Genomic DNA, 26,777 nt, shown 5'->3' on the forward strand with positions numbered 1-26,777 from the left:
TCTCAGTTAGATTCTTATTTTAAGTATAAACAAAAAAATAAGTACATTTATCTAAAAAAGATTGAGTTTTTTTATATTAAAATAAAAAATAAATAAAAAAATATTTCTTGACTCAATTTAAATTAATTAATTTTATTTTTTTATCAGATTTTTCAAAAAATTACTTAGGATTCAAAAAAATGAAAAATTACTAGTGATCACCATTAATCTCTTTTATGACAAAATTTTAAATATAAGTTACAGAAGATAAAAATAAAAAAGAAAAAGATAACCAAAACAATAACAATATCATAGAAGAACATAATAATAAAACATAAAAAAGGAATTAAATATTGTCAAAAAAGAGAACCGAAAATAATTTTTTTGTTGAAGAAAAAAAAAGAAAAAACTAAATAAAATAAAAAGAAGATGAAATAAAAAGAAAAAATGATTCGGTCTTGGAAACTACTGTGGTTGTCTCACGATTTTTAAGGAATCTTATTAAAAAGTCTACTCTTAACTTCTTTTAATGCATTTATTTATCTAAGATGATCAGAACCATTTACTTTTCTCTCTAAAATAAATGAATAACTTCAAAGGAGTCAAATCCTGCCTTAACCCTCAATCCACGCAGCAAAATGTAAACTCTTCCACCCTTATCAATACGGGAGACATCAGCCATCACCCATTTCTTTAGGGGTGTGCATGGCCCGATTCGACTCGAAGACCTGTCATTTCAAATATTTTAGGGACTAATTTGGTGTAATTTTATCGTGTTTAGAATTGGGTAAGGGTCTCAAAAATAGACTTGATCATTATTTGAGTCGGGTTCAGGTCATGATTCGGATTGCCCGAAGTCGACCCAGTGATCCGGTCATTATACACAATTAATATTTTGTGTTATTAGTGATGGATGATGGTTATTCTTATGTGAAATTTAAGTATTGTAAACCTTAATATTTTGTGTTATTAGTTATTATAAAATTATAAGTTAATATTTTATGTTTAAAATGCATAAGATTTTAGACTAATACATAATGTTGTGTAATTTGTATTGATTTAAATATTTGGTGTTATTATACAATATTAGTATTGATTATGGTTTTACTTTAATTTTAGAGAAGAATTAATTCTTAATATATTTTTCTAATTTTACTTGTCAAATAATAGTTGGAGCCTTGAAAATTTGAATATTTTCACATGCTAGCTTATAAAAAGGTATCAAGATAATGTAATGTTAATGGTCCAATTTTCAACCGATTTTTACCGATATAATCGTGGCTCAAAATTGTATAGATTTTATCGGGTCTAGACCGAGTTCGAATTTAATAAATAAACTCGGTATATATTTCAGATCGAATCTAGATTACATCAAACCCAATTTCACGCTGCCCATGCACACCCATATATTTCCTCTTCCAGTCTTTCCTTTCAGTCTTTCACACTAGACACGACGCATAAAACATAACAGATTCACAGTTAGTTACACTACACATAGAGATATTAAGATATGCTTAGGTCTTTTTTGGTTCGTTCACCCAAAATGGCTGCTCCCTTTGCCATTTCCCCTCTTCCATCCTCTACGCCTTTCCCTTTCCATTTCCATAAACCACACTCAACGCCGCGCTTCGCTTCACTTCACGGTACCTTATTCTCTCCAACCACTTCCAGCTCCATCCTTAACCTCTACCGCGCCAAAAGACAAAAATGCCCCTCATTTATCACTCTCGCCATTGCCACCGATTCCTCCATCCACCAGAACCAGAACCAGAGGGGGAGCGAGGACAAAATTGTTCTTCCAACTAACGAATCTTCTGAGACGCTTCTCAGGATTCGCCACACGGTAATGTGACTTCTTCGTTTCGCATAAGATTGAAATGAAAAGTTTTTGTTGACTGCAAACTTATAATTACACAGTCACCAAAAAAATAAAAACTTATAATTTCACTAATTTCTTATATATTAGTTTAGGACAGTTTTACACGTGCTTTTAGTTCACACCCTCAAAAATTACTACTTTGTATGACTTTTATCTAACCATGAATAAATAAATACTTATGATAACTACAATCGATCAATTTACCTAAAATGAAGATGTTTCTTTATCAATTCCTTAATTGCTGAGCATAATTAATTTTGATCACTAATTTTGGACTTGAGGTAGTGAGGTATTCGTTAGTAGTGCACTAAGAACATTTGGTTGGCCCTGAAGGGACATGATGGTAAGGTAAGAATGAAAGATATATATGAGTATTTTTGGCAATACCTTGTGCTGTGGATGCCAAAATGTATTGCATCGATCTTTTATCTGTGATTTTCATTGTTCACTTATTATTTGTTTCCTTACGTATTCATTTTTAGTGTAAGAGGTGAAAGCAAGTCAAGCAACATTCATAGATGTTATTAGCATTAGCGAGTTCAATTTGAAATTCAGATTTCTGTTGTTCATAATTATAAACAAAATTTTGATGCTTTATAATAAAGAAAACTGACCATGAGTATGTAGAATTTCATGAGAAACAGGTACTTTAGTTCTTTCATAAATAGTGAAAGTTAATTCTGTGGTGTGACTCTTAGTTGTTGTACAGGTTACTGAATGTTTTTTTATGTCTAGATTCAGCTGTTTGACTAACAAGCTGCAGATATACAGTGTGCACATGTGATGGCAATGGCTGTTCAAAAACTATTTCCTGATGCAAAAGTCACAATTGGGCCTTGGATAAAAAATGGGTTTTATTATGATTTCGATATCGAGTCTTTGACTGATAATGATTTGAAGAAAATCAAGAAGGAGATGGTAAGTTGAGTCAATCTATTAGTTTTATATGTGGGATTTATTTACTTGTTATGGTCACATTCTTCTCAAACCATCCATTAGGCTGTGTATCAACAGAATATAATTAATGTTTTCTTAATTGACTGTAGGATCGAATAATTGGCAGAAATTTACCCCTTGTAAGAGAAGAAGTTTCAAGAGATGAAGCTCTCAGGAGAATAATGGCTCTGAATGAACCTTACAAGATAGAGATTTTGGAAAGCATTAAAGAAGAACCCATCACGATTTATCATATTGGTAGGCTTCCAGCTCTTTTCCCCAGTGTCTTCTGTACGTATTCTTAGACAGAGAGAGAAAGAGAGTATATTGAAGTGTGGATTAGGTGCATGTATGTTTCATATAGACAAGTATGTTTTAGTATAGTTATTCTGGTGAGACTCTAGTCTAATAAAGGATTGCTGTATAGATACACCAGCTTCATGATTGTTAGTCAAATTGTATGTGTGTATTTATATTAGTCATTCTAAACTGCTACAACCTAAGCCCAAATATAGAATTCTAAACTGCTACATGTTTTATATCCCACATAACAACCAAATTGTGGAAGACCCGTTTTCTCTAATATAGTAAGCTAGCATAATCTAGAAGAGTCTAGAAGAGTTAGTTAGAGTCCTCTTTCAGCTATGATATGACAACTACGGTTAGTTACAGCTGTCATAACTAATATATGAAAAGGCTATTCTGCCTAGCTTACACCACAAGCTACAATCTCTCCGTATATAATAAGTCGTACCACTGTGATTCAGTAATAAAAACAGCTTTTCAGATTCAGAGTTTCACTCTCTCCAAATGCTCTGAACTCTCTAAATTCTCCTTTCTCTAATATTCTCGCTTTATGTGTTTCCTTTGGTTTACAAGTCAAACTTCCTGAAAGGGCTCGTCAATATTGGTATCCATCCCATTTTTTTCTTTACAAATTTAAAACCTTTAACTTTCCTTTACATTTCAGTTCCTAACTCTTTGTTGATTGAGTCAGTTGGATATTATAGTTTGTAATAAATTATTATTCCTCAATGCTAATAGGTTAACCGCTTATGGGTTTTCTATGTTGCTGCATTTTCATATGGATTTTATATTTCAAAAATATGACCTTTTAAACTAGGGTCCCACCTTGTGAGGTTTTGAGAGAGTATATGTATGTGGCCTTGTCTATCCCACAGTTGAAGAGGTTATAGTATTGCGGTCAAAGACATTGTCATCCACATAAGATTTCTCTTGAACAAACTCGTTTGCCAGTTTAAATCTCCCTATGTTCAAAGCTTTTTCTTGGAATGTTGTTCTTAATTGGGTTAATTCTAATGATGCTCTAGAAGTGCAGGTCCCTCATTGCTTTTGTCTGCTAATATGTGTAAGTGTACCGTTAAGACTCTTAATCTGCACTCAATATTTGGAGAATGTTGGGTTTGTCCCATGGACATGGACTTGCATAATTTTCTACTCATTAAGCTTGGAGGTTTTGGTTCATGTAAAGATGCAAAGTTTCTGTGGCAATGTTAGGTTTTTGTAGTGCTTTGGTGTATTTGGTTAGAAAGAAATTCTAGGAATTTTAATGATTCCTTTTCCACAATTGATTTTGTTTGGCAGAATTGCCTATTTGGCGTCCCCTTGACATGCAGCTACTGGTTTTCCTTTAACTGATATTAAAAGGGATTGGTATACACCGTTACATTATCTATCCCTTTTGGTCTTACCGTCTTAGCTATATCTTTTGCATCTATCCGACGATTACTTATCCTCCCCTTTTGTACATTCTTCAGCCACATAAGTTTAGCATAATACCTTAATTCTCTATCAGACCACAATGCTGCATTTTGCTTGTGAACTCTTACTTTGACATGTTATATTTCTTGTTCTCGGATCCTTTAAATTGGTAAAAGATTATTTCTGGTTTTCTGTTTGTCACCTTCAGTGGAGCAGAGGAGCTCTATTTCTTTGTTGTCTCTTAAGGGATTGTTTGTAAGCTGAATTTTTGAAGAAAAGGGTGGGGAAGGGAAGACTTGTAGTGTAAATTTTATACTATATGCCCTCCATTTCCCTGCCATTCCCTTAAACTTTCATCTTTTGTGGGTTGGAGGCTTATATGTAGCCACTAAGCTTGAATGTTTTGAATCTGCACTATTTTGCATCTTTAGCTTGATCAATGAAAATCCTTCAATATAAATGGATAATGTAGGATGTATGATATTGGTGCTGTGAATTTGCAAGTGTAAAAGCGTGTGCTTAGAAGGATTGCCTTGCAGTTTTTGACATTGCATTGAAGAAGAATATTGCCTGAGGAGTAACTTTATCCTTTCTTCCATAAAGGTGAGGAATGGTGGGATCTTTGTGCCGGACCTCATGTTGATTCTACTGGTAAAATCAACAAGAAAGCGGTTGAACTTGAATCTGTTGCTGGTGCTTACTGGAGAGGAGATGAAAGGAAACCTATGTTGCAACGGATATATGGTACTGCATGGGAGAATGAAGAACAATTGAAAGCTTACCTTCACTTCAAGGAGGAAGCTAAGCGTCGTGATCATAGGCGACTAGGGAAAGATCTTGATTTGTTTTCAATTCAGGTGCATGTTCTTTGCATTATGGTTTCCTTTCTTATTTGCTTCCATGATGAAGCAGATTTGTTAGGATATCTTATTATTCATAATTTTGTGGGTAAGTAACCTATTGATTCATGATGAAATCTTGCCTGTGTGACTAAAATTTATTTATGCAGGATGATGCTGGTGGGGGTTTAGTTTTCTGGCACCCAAAAGGCGCCATTGTGAGGGACATAATTGAAGATTTGTGGAAAAAAATTCACATGGATCGTGATTATGATCTTCTGTACACACCACATGTGGCAAAAGCTGAACTCTGGAAGATTAGTGGTCATTTGGACTTCTACAAGGAGAGTATGTATGATCAGATGAGCATTGAAGATGAGATCTATCAGCTTCGACCAATGAACTGTCCTAATCATATTGTGGTATACAAAAGGAAGCTGAATTCCTATCGAGATTTTCCTATTAGGGTGGCAGAATTGGGAACCGTTTATAGATATGAGTTATCTGGAAGTTTACATGGGCTTTTCCGGGTCAGAGGTTTCACTCAGGTTTGCCATCATTATACATAGCTCATTGTCTTCTGAACTATTAAATACTATAACTGATCCTGTTTTTCTAAAAGAGTGGAAGACAAATCTCTGGCTTTTACTTACTGAGAGTTTCGATTTAGTGTTAAAGGTTGTGGACATCTGATGTTCCTGGCCCATATTTCTGAAAGCCTCATGCGGAAAGCACCCATTTTAGATTTTTTTTTTCCGAGGGGGGAAAAATTGTGGCATGTGATGTTGTTAATGTTAAATATAGGATAGCCTTGTTGTAGATTGTATGCTGATAGATTGGCTGTGCTATCTCGATGTCATTTTTACAGGATGATGCACACATTTTTTGTTTGGAGGATCAGATTAAAGATGAGATAAGGGGTGTCCTAGATCTCACTGAAGAAATACTGCTGAAATTTGGTTTTGACAAGTATGAAGTAAATTTGTCTACAAGGCCTGAAAAAGCTGTTGGGGATGATAATATATGGGAGAAAGCTATCTCTGCTTTGAAAGATGCTTTGGATGATAAAGGTTGGACATATCAAATTGATGAAGGGGGAGGTGCCTTTTATGGGCCAAAGATTGATCTCAAGATTGAGGATGCTCTTGGTAGGAAGTGGCAATGTTCAACCATACAGGCAATTCCTAACTTGATAATTGTTTAAATATAAAGAGAAATAATAGGGGGCCATCAAAATTTATTATTTTCGGCCATCACTTAGCCTTCAACTTGATTTCTTTAGTCTAGTAATCCAACAACATACTTTTAAGTATTGATGGCTATCTGATAGCCAAAAACAATAAAATTCTGATGGTCATCTAACATTCCTCAAATATAAAACAACTCATTTGTAAATTATACTCATTCCTTTGGCATGGCCCTATTGGGAAGAGCTTATTTTTACCCTTATCAATCCATGCCACAACACTAATTTCAACACTTAGTATAACTGGCGGGTTTGTTTATTGTCAATGTTTTAATTTTATGCTCAAATTGAGACATAAAACCATTCTTGTGCCTCTATCCAGTTACTTGAAATTAATGACAGATTGACAGGTGTGAGACTCATTCATTAACAATTGTATGCTTAAGCTTCATCTTTTCTCAGAAAGTATTCGCTGGATAGTTTTTTATATTACTCTTTGCATTAAACTATTTCCCCAATTGTTTGACTTCACTTAAATTTCAACAGGTTGATTTTAATTTACCACAGCGTTTCGACATCACCTATGTTGACTCGGATGGTGAAAGCAAGAGACCTATATTGATCCATAGAGCAGTGCTTGGATCCTTGGAAAGATTCTTTGGTGTTCTCATAGAGCATTATGCTGGTGATTTTCCATTGTGGCTTTCTCCAATACAAGTTCGGGTGTTACCTGTTACTGATGCCCAGGTAACGTAACTCAAAACTTTGGTATATATATGTTTTCTTTATGCATGCATGGTAAATGGGTTATGGGGAAATATTCCCACATGGAAGAAAACGAAAAAAAAAAAATGAAAGGGAAGATATATGATTCATAGTGAGAACAATCGGTGGTGTGTGAACTGAAGGAAGCATTTTCTGTTTTTCACGCAGCTTGAGTATTGCAATGATGTGATCAATAACCTGAAAAAGAAAGGCATCCGTGCTCAAGTGTGCCATGGAGAACGCCTGGCAAAGCTCATAAGAAATGCAGAGAAGCAGAAAATTCCATTGATGGCTGTTGTTGGCGCAAAGGAAGTTGAAACAAAATCAGTTACAGTTAGATCTAGATTCGGTGGGGAGCTTGGAACCATGTCAGTTGATGATTTGATTAGCAGAATAAATTTGACAACAGAAAACCCATCCTCAATTCATCATTTTGATATTTCAAATTAAGCAAGGTCGTGGGCCTACTACCATCCGAAACATCATGCTTTGTAATTGTATATTTTACAACATCAAGTTAGCATTGGCTCAACTAATAACGTGATAGATTCTGGAATAGCTGCAGACGCAATAAATCGATTTAGCTCGAGAATTGATATTTGGGTACAAGTTCTGTGTTTTATTTTTTATGCTTTGGTATTTTTTTTTATTTATGCAAAGAAGAGAGTAAACATTTTATTTTTTTAACTGTGTGAGGTATCAGAACTCTTCAGAGAAGAGAATGAGAAACAGAGCAAATAATTTCATTAGCTAATTGTTATATTAACTCTTAATCTTATATAGTAGCTTTTATAGTAACTACTAACAATTACTAACTGTTTTCAATACTAGCTAACTAACTCTGCCACCTTAATTTACTGGCTCAATTGCTATTTATCCCTAACACTATGAATGTTCAGAAGACAAATCAATTTATTCCAAAAAAATAAAACAAACTTGTTAAAAATGGGTTCTAGAAACTATCACCCCACTTCACTTGCAGCCACCACCGCCTTATCAGGAATCAGCCACTGTCACCTCACCTCTTCCCAACCCCACCTGTAGCCACTGTTACCTCACCTTATCCCACCTAACCCAACTCCCTTTCACTCACACCATTTGCTCTGCCTTCCTCGGCGTCATTACTGCTTCCTCTGCCATTCTCACTATTCTTACTCTTTCTCTACCTCCCATCACCATTGATGGATTTGAGCCCTGTCACTATTGGTTCTTCGTCTGCCTTTAAGGTTCCTCTGGCTTCGTGGTGATGGCTGCTCTTTTGCCTCCCGTAGTCGTAACACCTCCACCCTCGTTCTTGCACTTGCCTTTTCCCCTTTCATTGGCTCATTGTCACTCCGAATGGATCCAGAAATTTTAAGCGGCGAGGCAAATTATGATACATAAAAATAACAAAAAAAAAATCGTATAAACATATTAAATAATATAAAAATATTAAATATTAAATATTTATTTATTTATTTATTTATTATCAAAAAAATTTATTATTATATTTTTAAAATGTATTCTTATTGCAGAAGTAGTTAAATTAAACCAAATTTCATCCAATTTCAAACCGTTGTCACTCTCAGCAAACACTCCTAAGCTCGCTCCGGTAGTCTCTCGGTTTCTCCGCTCTCTTCTGTTCTTGCCGGAGCTCGTGGGTGACTCGCTGGAGTCTTCCCTCTGCTCCATGCGTCTACTCTCCATATCTTCACTGCCCTCTCCACCTCGGCCTTCCATTCTTGCTGCTGTTCTAGTTCTGCCGTCGCGTCAGTTCAGGTAGCCCTCCTCCTTGGTTCCTCCCTCTCAACCTCAATTCGTCGTTGGTCACTGTTATTTTGTTTCTGCTCTCTTTTTATTTTCGAACGATTGATTCTGTTCTGTGAATGATTGAGGTCTAAGTTACCTGTACATTTGGTCCCTGCTAATGGGTTGAAGCTTTGTGGTGCTTAGAGCGTAGGTCATGTTTTAATTTAGTGTTTAGGGATTATGGATTTTGTAGCTTTGTTCTTGTTTTTTGAAGCATTGATCTGTTGATGTGGATGCTATAAATGGGTAGAAGTATCATATGATCATACGCTAATATGATCATATTGTTTGATTTGTATTTCATCTATGCTAAAGCTGTGAATTTTAGCAGCAGATATTTGTTAGTTCATAAATTTGATTAGGAGAATCCCTTCAAGTTGTGGTAGCTCAAGAAAGGGATGGCTTCATTTAGTTACTTCATATTGTTGTGCTCTTTTGAGCATTACATGTTTGATTAATGGCTTCTGGAATCTCTCAGCGGAATCTAATAGTTCCAATCAGCTGAGTTTGATTTACTTTATAAGATCACTGGTTTTGGATTTCCGTATCTTTGCTTGTTCAGAAATTCCAAGACAAAAATTTAAACCACTATTTGGTTCGTGTGTTCATTTGCATTGGTTTCAACACTAAACATTGAAATTCTGGTTAGCAAAAGCTTGAGAATTATGACATGATGATATGGCCAGTACATATTCTACTTATAATCTATGATAATCAAAAGCCACGGAGAATGGGAATTGGTTTGTTTGATTTGATCTGATGTATCTGTGTAGCATCTGGATTGCTTGATTGGGCCATTTGTAAATTTGAGTGAGATTTTTGAGTTTGCTTAGAACATGGGAGGCTACTTTATTTTCAAGGGAATATGGGATAATACTACTTCCCTGTATTCTCATCTACTGACATGATATGACTATTGGGATCTTTTTTTTCTTTTTCCTTCTCAATTTGTTCTAGTTTAGGTATGTTTTATTTTGCTCATATGATCATATTGCATATTTATTGTAATGGGAACAGTTACAATGATGATTAGTCTTGAGACTTTTGATTAAATTTGTGTTACAAATACGTCAATTTGGTGTTAATGCACTCATATTTTATTTTATTAAGGAACAGTGATATGAATGATATTTATTTGTCAGTAGTTATATGATATGTGTGACTTTCTTTTATAATAGAAAGTTGAATGGGTAGATGTAAGTCGAAAGAGTAAGACACAATGACAATATACTATTGCAGCCATAACTAACTCCATTTTCTATTTATCATGTATGCTTTGGTTTCCACTATTAGCTTATTCTTCATTATACCTCTTGCTACCTTCTGTTTCTCAATCCTAAGAGGTTATAATTCCCTTTAACTTTTTTTTTTCTCTCTTTTTACTCATCTGCTTCCGCATTCAGTTCTATCAGAAAAAAAAAAAACTTTGAAGTTGGAGCTAGCTGTTTCAAACCAGTTATCATCTTGAGTTCAATTCTTATTTGAATATATTTATGTCAGTTTCATATGTCTTGAAGTGTTTTTATTCTGGTATCAGTTTTTAGCAAGTTTGATGAATAAGAAACTGCTGTTTGTAATTAAAATCTAACAGTATGTTCTGTTTATCCTATATAGTAAGTTCTGCATCTGTTCATAAATCATAACTACAATATGTATAATTTCCTCCTTTTTCCTATTGTAAATAACCTTGTGTCTCATTATGATATTCTAATCCATCAATAAAGTAGTATTTTATAAGTTAAAATTGATTTTTTAAAGTGCTAAAATTTAATTTATACGTTAAAATTGATTTTGTATAAAACTGGTTTTTAAATAATAATAAAAAAACTGGTTTTAAATAGAAAGGAAACGGTTATTTTTTTAAAACCAGTTTTTATTTTTTAAACCGATTTATTAGTTTTATAACCGATTTTAATATATAAAACCAGTTTGGTTTACTAACCTAAACCAAATTTTTGGTTAACCAAAATCAGGTTTGGTTTTTTTTGAGGCAATAATTTACAGAACTTGCAATATTTATTAAGGCAATTTCAGCCAATTCATTCAGCACCTTAAGTTATAAGGCACTCTCTTACTGCCTAACTAATTCACACTTTGAACCCTTATGTGGTTATGCCTTAACCCTTCCCTTCTCATTCTCTTTGGCCTTTGCTGCTTCTTAGGAAGTTGTTCATTGCTCTTCTCTCATTCTCTCACGTTCGCTGATCAGGAAGGTATATTATATATTTTTATTGTTTATGAAATTGTTATTGATAATAGAACCGAAAAATGTTTGACTAAATGAGTGATAATATGCATCTTTTAAAAGTGAAGCTAAGACATTGGTGAATTATATGAGAACAAAATATTTGAAAAAAATCCCATAAAACCAGCAAATGTTTTCATTTTCTTTTCGTTTATTTCTTTAATTTAACCCTCTATATTTAATTTCTAATAATCGTTATAAAACACACATTTTATTGTTTTAGTATTGATAAATATTTTCTAGTAAAATTAAAATATGCTTTTTTTTTAGTTAACTAGGCAAACTGCCCAAAGAAACTACACAAGAACTATTCTAGAGTGAGCAATGCCCAAAGCTGTCTATTTTGTTCATTGATGATTCTCCTTATAAAACATAAGTTTTATTGGGAATAATTGGTCACATGCTGGTTTGAGATCTTCCTCAAGAGGCCAATGTTCGAGTGATAGTATATCATCAATTTGACTAAATTGTGGTGTCTTATTTTTCTTATTGTTTGCTTAAATGCTTAGCATACATGTATTTGATGAGATAGTTTTCAATACTGAATATTTCTGTGTTTCAGTTGTTCATTATTTCAAGATTTGAAGTCATTTCGCTATTTTATTATCATATTATGTGTTATCTATAGTTATCAAGGTGGGACAAGGGTCCTTAGGATTTTGTTCTTTGGTATAACGATTTGATTTCAAGATTATAGTTATATAGATACTTTCTGAAACTGGAACTTTGAAAGTTGATTATTGAAGCTGTAATATGACTTGGAATGATATTATGGACTCCTATTATGATGAATGCTTATGATATTTGGAACTTTGATTTTCTAGCACAGGTGAGGTTCGAAACTAATATTCTAGTCTCTGAAGTTTGTTCTGTTGGGAACTTTAAGGAAATGTCATTTTCCTGTATCCTATGATGTGTTGACCTTACTAATGAGGTTGGAAAAAACAGAAGTGAGATGAGCGCAAAGTGCTCTTAACAAGTTGCCTTGAGTTGCTGCCCTGTTGAGCAACCAGCTGCTCAAACCTCCGTGGCTGGAGACCTCTCTTCCATTCAATTGGGAAATATTAACAGAATTGCCTCTTTGGTTAGCAAGAAAAAGGAAACCATTAGGAATGAGAATGGAGGAAGGCGTAAGGAGATGGGTGGTGGACATCTCAAAGTGGGACCCACAACCCCCTGACTTATCCTTTCCCCTCTCTTTCCTTCCTTCCCACGAGCACTCCTCTGTTACCAGGTACATACATTCAAGTGCTTTTGTAGTTGGTTGCTGCACAAATTGATTGGCTTTTGTTAAACACTTAATGGTGTATACTGGTGGGTACCAGGTTTGTGAAAATGGAAGATAGGAAACGAGCACTTGTCAGCAGAATGCTTCAGTATGCTCTTGTATCTGATGTTCTGCGAATCCCACTTAGTGAAATTTCCATAAAGCGAACACCCGAGGGCAAGCCATATGTGGTATGACTATTACTATTCATACACCAAACACACCACACACCTATATTAGTATACCATATTTATTATTAATATGTGTTTCAATTATTCTTCAATAATTAAAATAATACATGGTGCGTGTACGGGTTTTTTTCCCCCTTTGGCTTCCTTACTTTTAGGAACCAACCCATTCCCCCTATTTTGTAGACAACCTTTGCTACTTAGTTGCAGATTATCTACTTAGTTGCAGATTATCTTTTTTAATTAACAATGAAGAATTGCTCATTTTCAAGCCAATCACACTCATTCCATGCTTTCTTTTCCTCATTTTCACTCTTTCAATCACACCATTGAAAATTTAATCATGTAGCATTGTCATTCATCCATAATTTACTTCACCAACCTACTGTGATTTTTCATAATATTCCCCTTTTCAATCTTGCTATTAGAAATTCTTCTGATTTATCTTCTGTTTTATTCTCTAACAATTGAGACATTAATTGATATTGTCATGGAGGTTAAACGTTTTTTTTTCTTCCACGACACTGTTGGCTCTTATAAAAATTGTGATGTTGAAAGTTTCTAACTGAAATTGATTTTTGATTTTGAATTTGATCAATAACGAATAATATTTAATGGATCCTACGTATTTTTATAGTGTGTCAAATCGGTGTCTGGTACAAGGGTGTACGCGTAGCAGGATTGTTTCTTCAATTTGATGAAAGTCAAACTTTGTTTCTATTTCCATTTCATTGATCTTGATTTTGCTGTTATTTTCCATTTCTTTTAGAACATGAGGGATATGTGATTCTATATATTGCTACCAACTCTTTAGGACCAACCTTGGGAAGAACGAGGAATAACGTAAGCCTTGATATATTAGCTTGGCATAATAGTACTTCTCTTATCTTTTCATAAAACTATGCACATTTAAACCTACTAAGGAGCATCACTCGCAAGTTTATAATGCCTATCTCGAGTTTTTATCATGAAAATGACCCTGAACCTTCTGAGTTATGCCAAAAGTGAGGAGCTTGTATCTCGCAGATGAGCTTTATGATTATTGTTTGGGGCCCAACATTATTTTAAATAAGGATTAGTACTTTTGCCTTTTCTATCACACCATATGATATTGTTCTAAAACCGATCATCTCAATACCTTGTTTGCACGATATGGAAATTGGGATCAAAGTTTCTAGGATTTTCGATAGTTGTATCTTCTCTGCGCACATTCATGGGTGTATCAAATTTCTTCATTGACAGTTGCATTCAAAATTCATGCATATTACATGGTTAATTCAAGACAAATTCTGAGTGATTGAAAAAACGTTGTATAACTTGTTACTTGTATTTAACATTATGATTGTGAATAACAAGAATTAAACTAGTTTCCAGAAGTGCTTGTCTCCTAAGTGTTGATTTGTTTTGCTTCCTTAAATCACGTAAAGCTTTGCAGTTTCTCTATTCTTCATCATAGGTATATTTTTTCTATCCATTTTGAATAAATGGAGATGCTTGTATTAAGATGTTGGCATATATCTTACACTCATACTATCACTCTTTATATTGTGATACTATCACTCCTCATATTGTGTTCTTCTGCCACCTTTTCTATTTGCTTCCATGTAGCTCTATTTATTCTTTACAGTTTAAATGGTTTTGCTTCAGGATTATGATAAACTTGGCCTCGGATTACCTAATTTTAATTTCAATGTATCTCATCATGGTGACTATGTGGCCATAGCATCCGAATCTGTATACCATGTGGGGTTAGACATTGTCTCCTATGATATACCACAGGGAGAAACAATTACAGAATTCATACATTTCTTCGCGTCATACTTTTCCAGTTTGGAATGGGACAATATAGTTAATGCTGGCACATCTTATGATGTATTAATTGAATTTTACAGGTATTCTCGTGATCTATTTGTATATTTGTTGAGGAAATAGTTTAGTTACAAAATGTTCATGCGGTTTGGATTTTGTTGTTGCTGCTGTTCCGGACTTCCAGTTTCTAGAGAGTGAACAACTTTTTCTTAAGTATTGAAAATTTTCTGCATCTATTTATTTATTTATTTTTGGATTTTTTTCGTTACCTTGAAAGAGATTTTGCTCTCTCTTTAGTGCTATTTTCCTTCTGTTCTATCTTTACATAGTTTTTTTTCCTTCTGTTGCCAAAATAAAAAACCTCAATTCTGCATTTTCAAAATTTAACACGTTTGAAATGCCATAAAAATTCAATGTTGTCATTTGTTTGGGGGAAAACCCAATTGCAATATACAAAACATAGAGTGCTTCCTATCATATTTCAAGAATATGAGCACACTGTTTCCTCAACTACTGCGATGCTTTGATAAACCTGTTGGTATGCTTGCCTAGGTTTATTTCAAAGAACTGTTATCTCCACCCTCTTGATGAAAATTCCATGAATGACTTGATCGATCCTTAAGATCTTCATCTCTGTATAATGTAGACGTAGATTAAAGATAGTCTTTGAAATTATATATTTTATATTTGTTTTGAGACAATCACAGATCTCACAATATATTTTATCTGCTTAATATTAAGAACTCTATCGATGTATCATGACATTTTCCAGGTATTGGAGCCTAAAAGAAGCATACGTTAAAGCCATAGGGAGTGGACTGACTGAAGAGTTGCATAAAGTGGAGTTTACTCACACATGCTGGACTAATATTACAGCTAAAGTGGAAGGGATGCCTATGACAGAGTGGAGATTTTGGCTGTTCGAGCTTGGAGAAAGGCATTGCGTAAGTTCCCTCCAATTTTAGATGAAATGATTTGTTGAGCTGCATAATTATGGTTCTACGAATCCCTGAGTGTACTTTTTCTTTGGGTGGTTATTATTTTACATCAACAACAGCAGCAAACAAAAAAATAGGATTTTGTTTTGGGTTGCTAATACAAGACATGAATTGTTCTTGGAATTGATTTCTTTCCTATTGGGATGAAATTTTGGATTAATTTAGATAGTTGGATTCAATAATCTGATATTGTATGTCTTCTCCTGAAAATTTGAGCACATTAAGGCCCAAATGTTGATCGGAGGAAAATCTTTTTCCAAGATACAATACTACCTAATCTAAACATGTGAATTTGTGCATCCTACTAAGGTGACATACTGACATGATGATTTGTCTTGTTTTGCAGGTATCAGTTGCAAAAGGTCACCCAAGATCAGCTGCTATGAACTATAAAGCAACTTTGAATAAAATTGACTTTATAGAAGACGAATATCATCAATTTCTTAATCTTCCAAATGTAGACTTTGTTGAACTAAGTATAGAACAACTGCTGTTGGCTCTACAAAAAGCAAGGGTAGGTAAGCATAGAAGTTAGGTGTTAATGTAGGTTGGAAGAAAGGTTTGTGTATCTCTTGAGCAAACAATTTTTTCCAATGACTATGCAATTACACTACTACAACAACAACAACATCAACAACAATAACAACTATCCCACTACATGACCAGACGATGTCATTGAACTATAACATATATGATGAACTCTATCCTGTATCATATCTATAATTTTCATGTAAATTTCCTTTTGTTACTTCATGTATGGTCTTTTTAGGTCTTTTTTTATTTTTCGTCTTTTGATTACCTTCCATCTCATCTACCCTCCTAATTGGATGTTCTATTGATCTTCTACATGTTCAAACCATATGAAACGAGTTAAAAAGTAATGTCCTCAACCAATTTGGGTTGGTTTAGTAGTTAGCTCACTAGTTCACTTAATCAAGTGGCGGGAGGCTTGAGTGCATACAATAATTTATTTGCCAATGACAAATTCTTAAATGGAGTTTCGATTATTAATAGATTAGTTTTCGACTTGTTGGGTTGGGAAATACTATGGAAAAAAAACGTGTACTAATTTGGTGTAGTTGAAAACTATAAAAATTGTTTAGCATGGAGCTCCCTTCAACACATGTTAGTTCCATGAGCAACCCTTTCCTCTATATAGTAGGCAAAGTATTTAATAGAATTCCAATAAAGAGTTCTACATAATGGAATTGGCCAAATTGCTTTAATTTTGTCAAGAGTATTTACTTATTTTAGTTTTCAAATAATTTCGGACGAGGCATTTTACTCTCTAACTAAATTTAATTACTTCATTAGTCCCCGAAACTGTCCTACATGTCGTGTTAACTTGCTTCGTCAAACGATAAGTGTCCCTGGCCTCCTCTGTGCGGTCATATTAGAACATGGCAACCCTTGGAAGCTGGTCAACTCCATGTCGCCTGCGAGGGAGAAGTGTTAGAATTGATCGAAGCATTGGCAGCGCATCCAGTGGAGGGAAGAATCGGACAGCTAAAGGTGACAACCCAAGATGTCATTGCGGAGCATATGCCATTGTGGTGGAGTCTGGCACAACAAAGAACCTGAAAATGCTATTCTTTGATTTTCCTTATTTCAAGGTAACAATGATGTTATTGTAGTGATCCTTTCGTTAGTTAAATTGCTGTAATGTTTAATCTTTAGAGATCCTGATGTGCTGTTTTTTCTATAAGGCAGCATGTAAATAGAACAGTCAAAATTTTCAAATTATTATCACCGAAAACCTTATCAGGCTAGCATTCACAGAATAGATTAGTCTTCACTGTCAAAATCCAATTTCCTAATTTATTTTTGGGAGCGTCTGCAGTTCAAGCAAAGGATTGCGTGAAACAAAGGTATCTCTACCTGACTCAGTTTCGTCATCAACCGTTGCAAAACTTGTTTCAACCGAACCACTTGCTGCGAGTACAGACTCCTCATCTGCAGCAAAATCAGAAGACAATGGTGGTGTTGTAATGGCAACGACAGAGTGATCACTAAAGTCCCCTTGGCCCTTATTGTTAACTTCCCCATTTGTCCAACAATTTATAAGATTTGTTAGAGAAATTGCCCTTAACAACCACAATTCGAGAAAAGAACAAAAAAAAAACAGAAGAAAACAGACGAGATATTTGAAGTACTAATAGTAATCTAACATATATAATTTACCAACTATGCTACGTGTACACCAAAATCAGTCACCAGTAAAAAATACATGTTAGAATACAAATACAAATAGCATTTTTGATAATTTACTGAAAAGGACGGCGGATTCTGCTGCAACCCTGGTGAGGATGGAGCAGGGTGGATCCGCCATGAAGGTTCCAGCAACCTGACCTGAAGCAGACGCAGCCTCTGAAAGCGAAACAGGAGCACAAAGAGGAGAAGCTCCCTCTGGCTCGATCAGAGAAGATGAGGGAGCCGTGTCCTGTGAAGACAGGGCGAACAGATGTCACGTGGAAGGAAGCTGCAGGGATGCTTCCGGACAGTATCAGCCACAGGGGACAAAGACAACAGCAGTCTGGTATCACAGCAACCGTCAACTTCAGTGGCAGTGGCCATTGATACCGATGCTAGGCCTGATCGGTGAATCATGGAGAGTATGTAGAGTAGCATCTAAGGTCACCTGATGAGGGTAAACCGAGGTCGGGGTCGAGTGGTCCTCATCCCGGCTAGACAGTGACCAGAAATAAAGACACTATGTCTATATGCATAGCATTAACAACTTACTTTAGTAACAAATAAACAATTAAACATTTGTTTTTATTAACTTATTATATATCATACGTGAGATCAGCCTCTTCTAATTTCAATATTTCTCATGTTTTCTGTTTTTGAAAAAGAATACCAACTTAATTTCCTTTGAGCCATACATAAGGGTGTGTTTGGAAACATAATAAAGTCGATATCGAATTGATTTGTAGATCACATGAAGTTACTTTATAGCACAATAATTTCACCCCCTGAACTCGGAACTCTATTTATTACGCTTAGGTGCAAATCTTGCTTAAGGAAAAGTACAAGTGCACGCACTCACTCGTATAACTATAAGAATTGAAGATGTCTAAGATTACCTAGTGATTATGAAAGAGCCGTATGAATAAATGAATGCTCGAGCAACAGAAGTTACAAAAACCCAACTTAAGAACTCCGAGCCACCTAACTTACTATCTTTGACAAAGAAAAGCTATACATCTTATTCCAATTAACTTATCACAGTTCTTTCTGCATCACCTGAAATTAATGTGCTGTCTGGAGACAAACCCAACGTTTTGAGGTCATCCATACCATCAGCATCAGCTTCTGAATTATCGGATTTTTCTTGCTCAGCAACAAGCATAAGCATCTCGAGCTGCTTATCAAATTGCAACGCACTCTCATCTCTCTTGTCGAGCTCAGCAGCTTCAATTTCAAGCCATTTCTCGCGCAAATCATCGAGAAGGTTTCCTTGATCCGATTTTAGATCAGATCCAGGCATGCTTGGGACAGTAGTACGAAGAGAGGAGTCTCCAGATGGTGGAGGGAAAGTCAACAGCATTGCCCTGAACTCTTTGGTATCAGCAAATGTTTCAAAGTTACAAGCAATGGTGTCCAGACAATATTCCCGAATCTTGAAAACACCATACCTGGACAAGGAAATTCTCAGTAGTATTATAACTAAATCAAAAACATAATCTAGCACGCTACATGATTATTAGATGTGAAATCACAAGACCAAATATCAATTATGATGTCATAAATTACAAATACATAAGTTACCACAGAAGGCGCACAACACTTCCAAGACAGACAATTTAATTCTATAACAAATGCTTTTAACCAAAGAGTAATTTCATCCTGTAACAATTTTAAGGCCAATTACACCATTTGTATCATGACATTCAGTTCTTCTGATAGTGTGATTCGTCCAAATAGTTAAGTGAACATAATTTCCATACAACACATTTAAGGTTTCATTCATATCTAGATATCCTCATGTTTATTACCCAGTTTTTTACATCTTACCAGTTGCCACCACCTAATAGTCCATGTTACAACAAAAAGCATAGTACAGAATATATGACATAAAACACTGCCTAGTACTAACCAAGATAGATTCTGCACAAAGGAATTAATATCACTTGGGTAATTCTTATTTACACTCAATCATATTTACAATTCAAGTTTGTAATTCCAGCTCAAGAAATGGCAGGAAATAATGAAATCTGAGGAACAAGCACCACAATATATTAGTTCAAATTCCACCATATTTTCAGAAAAATAGCTTAGCAAAGTACTTATTATGATAAAGCTTGCTAAGCAAAGACTACTTTCATAATTCGAGCCTAAAATGTTTTGAACAGAATTAAAAAAGCATACTAGTGAAAAATATTGAAACAAGCATTATAGGGCCAAATGGTTAATATTTTTATGGAAGAAAGGATAGCTGTCTACAAGTCAACCACTGTTACAACAACGCAGGTAGGCAGGAATGTATAAGCTATGAATCCTATTAAAGGAAAATCCAGTTAAACTGGGGATTAATATAAGGGGAGGAAGCTGTGAAATATCTCTTCATTGCATTTTCATTGTTTGTGCAATCTATAGAGGGCTAAGTCTGAAACCAAGGAACTATTCTCTGTATAGTTAAGTGTTATTTCTATCAATATGTTAACAGAATAAGGGGGAGAAGCATTCTGATATCAGAATTAATAAAACTGTGATGGAGACATTTGAGCATTGGAGGTAAGAAGCATGGCAGGATCAAGAAGACAAGAATGGTGAAGTTTGAAGATTACGGTATATTACGTATCAAGCTAATTAGAAATTAGGGACCAAAATGTAATTGAGTGAACGATGGGCTGGGGTGGGTTTTGTAACTAACCTGCCACCTGGTACAGTTAGTGAGGGAAGAATGAAGAAGAGGGGTATTAATAGTAACTGAAAGGTGGAAGGGGAGGTAGGCATTAGAGTAAGGAATCAGATCAGAATTAGAAGAGGCTGGCTCTCCAACTCTCAGTCAACACTTCTACTTTTTCCTTGTGATTTCGGCACTTTTCCAATCCGATAAAACTATAGCAGGAGAGAAATCATCCTGATTCACTTTCTTTTCATTCAGTACTATGTCTGCCGTGTTAATTTCACTAAGATAACGATTAAGGGCAAAATTGGAAAAAAATGCTGATTAACTATTGACAATAAAATAACTAGCAGTAAAGATAAAATTGAAATTTATTTCAAATGTTGAGAGTGAAATTGAATCAAATTAAACGTTAGTAGTATTTTTAAAGAATTTCAAAAACGCTAAGGACAAAAAGCATACTTTATCCAATAGAAAATTCTCTTGGTTTGTATAAAGGGATTCCTCTGAGAGCAAGGAGTTGCTCTCTATTAGCTATAGAAAACATATTGAGAAAACAATATAGAAATGTTTGACAGATCCCTTCCCTCCACCAAAGTGTAATATCAAACAAGGAACAATAGTTGCAGCCACTAATGTAAAACAAAGCAAGCATGACAGAAATGCAACATACAGGTCTGCTAATATTAACCAATGGCATAGTTCTTCGGGTGACACCATCTCCAAGTGTGGCAACAACACATCAGCCACCGCACGCTTAAGAGGAAATAATAAGTATCTAGAAGCAACGTCAAACATTTCCTCAGCCTGTTCAATACACACTGTCAGTGTAAAGACTATACAAGAAGAAACCAACAGAAATCTATATAAACATATACATACCTGATCTGGGTTTATATCCTGCAAGCCATCAGTGTACCTGAAACAATAAGAGAGCAGAATAAGATTTACAATAATCAAATTTGCAGCAAAAACAGAAATGTCATCATGCTATGAAGGCACCCCTACAAGGAAAATTCTAGAAACATTTATTTAAAAAAAAATACACAAAAAATGGCCTGCAAGAAAATAATAATAATGAATGAACTCAAAACAATCAATCTTCACAAATTAGAATCACTCAACCAGAAACTACTTAAAACAAGCATGATGTTTGAATAAATATTGCAACTAGAAAACAATTGATTGTGTTCATTCAATAGAGATTACATATTCTAACTTGGTATGGAAGATACAAGGTGAAACCAGGCAAATGATTGCATATCAGAAAGATTACATATTAGGTTAATATGAATCAGGAAAAATCATGATTTACAAGATAACATATAGATGATAATAAGCAAACAAAGAAAAGTTATCAACTACTGTCCCTCCACTATTTCAAAGTTCCAGATTTTACTGTGTAGAAAGGAGACTTACATATATTCAATCATTTTCTCAAATGCATCTGTACTCAAATCATGCTCTTCAATGCAAGGAAGTAAATCCAAATATAACTCATCTTCCCCTTCATGGAAGTCCTTCATACGCAACAATCTTGTCTTAAAATATTCAGACCTTGATGCAAGAACCACTTGATGGCAACGGAAATTTTTCCCATCAACTCTTACACATACATCAGCAAGATCATCAATAGATCTACCCATTTTCATAGCACCTATCCCAGCAATCAATTTATCAACTGCATCATCTTGACCGTTTCCAAGGGTTGAATTTGAAAGGGCAGTTTGAAGGATTAGGTGCAAGGCTGCAGGAAGCCTGTCTTCTACAGGAAGGGACAGACCTTGCAAAATGTATCGTTTCTGTGAATTATCTACATCCTTCAACGCTTTATATTCCGCATACTTTTGATGAATGACTTCTTTCTCGAGAATTTTCTGCAGTGATTCGAGGTTGCATACTTTACAGATTCTCACAAGATCTTCCATGTCATCCACGGCAATCTCTAATCTGTCCGAATAAAAGAAGTGTATAAGGCTGTAGAGTGCAGGATATGACAATTTTTCCCGTGGCAATCTCACTTCACTGCGATCTTTCCAATCAGTCTCAAACTTTTTCTTAAAAAATGGTGACCTTGCGCTTAATATGACTCTGTGAGCTTCAATAGGCCTTCCATGTACAATAAAAACTACATCTGGAGGAAAATAGCCACGGCTGGATCCCTGGGTGGATGAAATACCTACTCCAGTAAGATCACTATTGAGTCCCACACAATATCATTATTTGGGAAAAACACAATTAATAATCGTTTGCTCTTTGCAACATTAAAACATCAACTATGACATACCTATTCCACATTAGAAAACAAGCATGGAAAAGAGAAATACAGTACTATTAGAGTGGCTCAAGAATCATTATTGTATGCAGTTGATGATATTATCATATCTTAAAATTCCAACCCCGTAATTAGTGGTCTAAGTAATTTAATAAGTAGCTCACAATTCTTCTGACCTAACACTTTGAGCAGCTAAAAACAAAACTATTTTCTTTAGGTTCAAAATTCTGTGGCACAGAGGAAATTAAAAAAGAAAGGGCAAGGAGATATCATACCCGGAAGATGAAAGTCGGTGTCTGAGAGGTCATAGAAGGAGCGGTTAGCGGGGGAGGAAAGGAAGGTGTCACGGAGGGCGGCCTGCAAGGGGGCCAAGGGAGGGGGGCGGGCCTCAAAGGCCTTGAGGAGTTTGCGGACTTTGAGATTAAGGGCGGCGTAGTGGCAGCGGTCGCCGTCGAAGGTGTGCTCGGAGCAGATGGCGCCGCTCTCGAGAAGCATGCGGGCAGCGTCGAGGTGGCCGGCGAGGCAGGCGTAGTAGAGAGCAACGGAGTCCCACTGGTCGCGGGCGTTCACATTGACACCAGACTCCAGCAGGTAGCGCAGCCGCTCCACGTCCCCCGCCCTCGACGCCTCGAACACGTCCCCGTTTGGGACCTTCTTCAGCGGAACTGACGCCGCGAAGTCCGACGCGTCCAGGTCGATGCCGTCCTCTATGAACGCCATTACTGCCTCAGGATTCTGTTCAGAGAGGGTTTTACTTCTCAGAGGGACTCAGACTCGAACTCTCTAACTAAACTAAATGCCACCCATCCACGTTTATTTATGCAAAATTTTACTTGTAATATTCTATATTATAGGGCCAAAGCCTAAACTACTAGAATTATTAATAATTATAATTATATATTTATATTATATTATCGTTTTCTATAAATATTTATATTCTTTAGAGTCCATAATTTAGAGATTAATTCTTTATTTTTATCTGTCTAAGTTTAAGGTTTGTGTTAAATTAAAATAATATGGCTTCAAATGTAGATAATGGTACATCCAAAAAGATTGCTAAAATATTGCTTCAAGAAGTAAGAGTAACAAAGCTTGGAAGCATGGTATTTCACTATTTCTATTGATGAAGATGCCAAGGGAATAAAGTGTAACACAATTCAACTCTTTTTCATGTTATTTCATAAACAAGTACAATGAACTATATATAGTCAAGATTATGACAAATATTGATGGGGATAATTTTATATCTATAAAAAAGAATAATTGCTAAGTATTGACCTGAGAAATAACAGGAGAATGAACTGCATTGACGTTATCAAACTCCAGTGACCAACTTTTACCACTTGTCCTTCTATTTGCTGGTCAACATTTCTAAAAGTTCGGCACCAGTAATGCATTAGCACAATGGGAAATAAAAAATTAGCCATTGATCACAGCTTTAAGAACACTTTATAACTCCACCCCGAGAAAGAAAATGTTAAAACTAGTAAGGTGAAAAGCATATATATATTCTCAATCTTCGTCTTTGCACGTCAAAAGTTGGTACTAATAAATTGAAAGCATTTTTTGAAGACGCATTGGAACATAATAACACATTATCAATGGCCAATATTGTTACTAGTTTGCTTCTGGTATTATTGATTCGCATTACACCAGTGCATGGGAGAAAACCACTGCAAGAAAATAATGAATTGCCAGCATCGTCGTCTATAGCTGCAGCAGATACCGGTATTTGCAAAATAATGGTAGAGAAAAACGGTTACACTTGTGAAGAACACAAGGTGCATATTATTACTTACTGTAATAAGTTTATTCCCATGTATACCATTGGAGGTATTTATTTTTTGAAGGAAATTTCTTTTCTTTTCTTTTTTTTTTGTTGAACTCGATCAGGTTACGACAGAAGATGGTTACATCCTTAGTCTGCAGAGGATGCCGAAGGCGCGATCCGGTAAGGCAGCAAACAAGCCACCAGTTTTCTTGCAACATGGACTCTTTGTGGTAAGTTGTGTTACTGCAATAGAGATATGAGAAGTTGGATAATGTTAGAAAAAAAAAAGAGTTAGAATTTATTTTATTTAACGTTCATTAATTATAGACAACTATATTTATTTTGTTTTAATTATATTTTTTCCAGGATGGTATAATATGGTTGTACAACAATCCAGAAGAATCATTGGGATATATCTTAGCGGACAACGGCTATGATGTGTGGATCGCCAATTCTCGTGGGTCAAGATATAGCAAAGGCCATACATCACTTGCTCCTGATGAAACGGTTATTTTTTATTTTTTATTTTTTATATTAAGTAAATACGCTTAATTATTTCATATAAGATATAAATTTTTATATTTGATTTTGAAATTCGACACCAAACAAGACTGGAGAAAGAGAATGGAGCTTACTTGTTTGGAAGGGTCGTCCACTTTGTTACGTTATAAAACTTTTGTCATATTTAAAATAAGTATAGACTTAAAAGATAGATCCTGACATAATTTAGTATTGAATTTGGAAAAAATCAAAGCGACTTCATTTGGCACACGAACACTCTTACAACTTGTGTAAATTTTAACTACTAGATTTGAGCTAATTTATTCTATTATTAATAGGCATATTGGGATTGGTCATGGGATCAGTTACTGAGTTACGATCTTCCTGCTTCAGTTGGATATGTATTCAAACATACCGGTCAAAAAATGCACTACGTGGGTCATTCCTTGGTGAGTTCTGATTTTTACTTTTTGTTATCTTATTTAAATCATCCTACTATACATATGTGTGTTTATGAATAACCATAACTTGGAATTTCAGGGTACTTTAATAGGTTTAGGTGCATTCTCCGAAAATCAACTATTGAATATGTTGAGATCAGCGGCATTACTTAGCCCAATTGCTCATTTGAATCATATTACTTCACCACCATCAAAGGTTGCTGGTGACCTTTTCATGGCAGATGTAAGATACACATAAACCACACAAATTAAATATACTCTACTTGAGCAATGAAAATGTCAACAAATACAAAATAACAAAATTATTCTCTTTTTTTGATATTTTTTACAGAAAGCTTACTGGTTAGGCATTCGCAAAATCGTTCCCAACGAGTAATAAAAAGAATCTTATGTTGAGTTTTCACTTCTTATCTTTTTCAAAACTTTTCACTACTAATATGCTCTTCTAATGAATAGGGCAATTGCATCCAAACTTTTGAAGAAAATTTGCAAAGCACTAAAACCGAGGGATTGTTCAAATATGTTAGATCTTTTTACAGGTACTTGTATCATTGGAATGATGAATTTCAACACTTTATTCATATATATATATATATATATATATATATATATATATATATATATATATATTGATTCCAGTAAAATAAGGCGTTATTTTGAAATTTATTAATCAAAATTTTAGGTCCCAATTGCTGCATAAATGGTTCAAGGCTGGAATTAATTGCTACTTATGAACCACAAGCATCATCAACGAAGAATTTGATACATCTATCACAAAGTAAGTATTTCAATTACATAATAATATTTGAGAATTTTGTTATTGACGGGTATTTTTTATTAGGTATTCTATATTAAAAGTCTTATCTTATTGATAATTTTATTTTATAAATTTTAAGTAACAATATATTGTTTGATTTGAAGCATTTTATTTATATTTTTATAAAATACTAAATTGATGAACTAATGTTTCTTCATATATGGCTTCAATTTGAATAGATATAAGAACAGGGAAAATTACAAAGTATAACTATGGACATCGAGAAGAAAATATACAACACTATGGACAACCTAATCCTCCTCCTTATGATATGGCTAACATTCCAAAAGAATTCCCACTTTTCTTTGGCTATGGAGGGACAGACATGTTAGCTGATGTAACGGATGTCCAAATTTTGCTGTCGGAGCTCAAAGATCATGACAGGAATAAGCTCGTGCAGGTGTTTATCAAAGACTATGCTCATGGTGATTTTGTTATGGCTGTCAATGCTCACAAACTTGTTTATGATCCCCTTATGTCTTTCATCGCTGCGAATTGA

The 26,777-nt window shown here is 34.8% G+C and overlaps 4 protein-coding genes across 7 annotated transcripts; 3 read left to right on the forward strand and 1 right to left on the reverse strand.

Moving 5' to 3' along the window:
- The first annotated feature begins 1,460 nt into the window (after positions 1-1,460).
- On the forward strand, positions 1,461-8,035 carry LOC130951956 (threonine--tRNA ligase, chloroplastic/mitochondrial 2). Its single transcript, XM_057880717.1, has 8 exons — positions 1,461-1,822; positions 2,630-2,776; positions 2,905-3,052; positions 5,120-5,373; positions 5,526-5,903; positions 6,224-6,532; positions 7,088-7,288; positions 7,475-8,035. Exons 1-8 carry the CDS (start codon positions 1,490-1,492, stop codon positions 7,754-7,756), a joined length of 2,052 nt encoding a protein of 683 aa, XP_057736700.1. The 5' UTR covers positions 1,461-1,489; the 3' UTR covers positions 7,757-8,035.
- A 793-nt stretch (positions 8,036-8,828) lies between these two features.
- On the forward strand, positions 8,829-16,354 carry LOC130947712 (uncharacterized). Of its 4 annotated transcripts, XM_057876417.1 has the most exons (7): positions 8,837-9,064; positions 11,257-11,307; positions 12,288-12,573; positions 12,665-12,797; positions 14,442-14,686; positions 15,376-15,547; positions 15,948-16,354. In XM_057876417.1, the coding sequence occupies exons 3-7, from the start codon at positions 12,452-12,454 to the stop codon at positions 16,134-16,136; spliced, it is 861 nt and encodes a 286-aa protein (XP_057732400.1). In that variant the 5' UTR covers positions 8,837-9,064; positions 11,257-11,307; positions 12,288-12,451; the 3' UTR covers positions 16,137-16,354. The 4 variants fall into 4 exon arrangements, with proteins under 4 accessions (XP_057732398.1, XP_057732399.1, XP_057732400.1 ...); XM_057876415.1 differs by lacking the exon at positions 11,257-11,307 and having other exon boundaries at positions 8,829-9,064; positions 12,169-12,573; XM_057876416.1 differs by lacking the exon at positions 11,257-11,307 and having other exon boundaries at positions 8,834-9,064.
- A 1,446-nt stretch (positions 16,355-17,800) lies between these two features.
- LOC130947468 (BTB/POZ domain-containing protein At2g04740) lies at positions 17,801-23,525 on the reverse strand. Its single transcript, XM_057876171.1, has 5 exons — positions 23,004-23,525; positions 21,873-22,632; positions 21,336-21,372; positions 21,127-21,260; positions 17,801-19,239 (listed from the first exon to the last, which is right to left on the reverse strand). Exons 1-5 carry the CDS (start codon positions 23,446-23,448, stop codon positions 18,819-18,821), a joined length of 1,797 nt encoding a protein of 598 aa, XP_057732154.1. The 5' UTR covers positions 23,449-23,525; the 3' UTR covers positions 17,801-18,818.
- An 804-nt stretch (positions 23,526-24,329) lies between these two features.
- LOC130948154 (triacylglycerol lipase 2-like) lies at positions 24,330-26,777 on the forward strand. The gene is made up of 9 exons (XM_057876872.1): positions 24,330-24,509; positions 24,622-24,729; positions 24,866-25,006; positions 25,339-25,449; positions 25,541-25,684; positions 25,793-25,833; positions 25,918-26,000; positions 26,144-26,239; positions 26,458-26,777. Exons 1-9 carry the CDS (start codon positions 24,330-24,332, stop codon positions 26,775-26,777), a joined length of 1,224 nt encoding a protein of 407 aa, XP_057732855.1.

The sequence above is a fragment of the Arachis stenosperma genome, chromosome 9 (assembly GCF_014773155.1).
Source record: "Arachis stenosperma cultivar V10309 chromosome 9, arast.V10309.gnm1.PFL2, whole genome shotgun sequence".
In the NCBI taxonomy this organism is placed as follows: domain Eukaryota; kingdom Viridiplantae; phylum Streptophyta; class Magnoliopsida; order Fabales; family Fabaceae; genus Arachis; species Arachis stenosperma.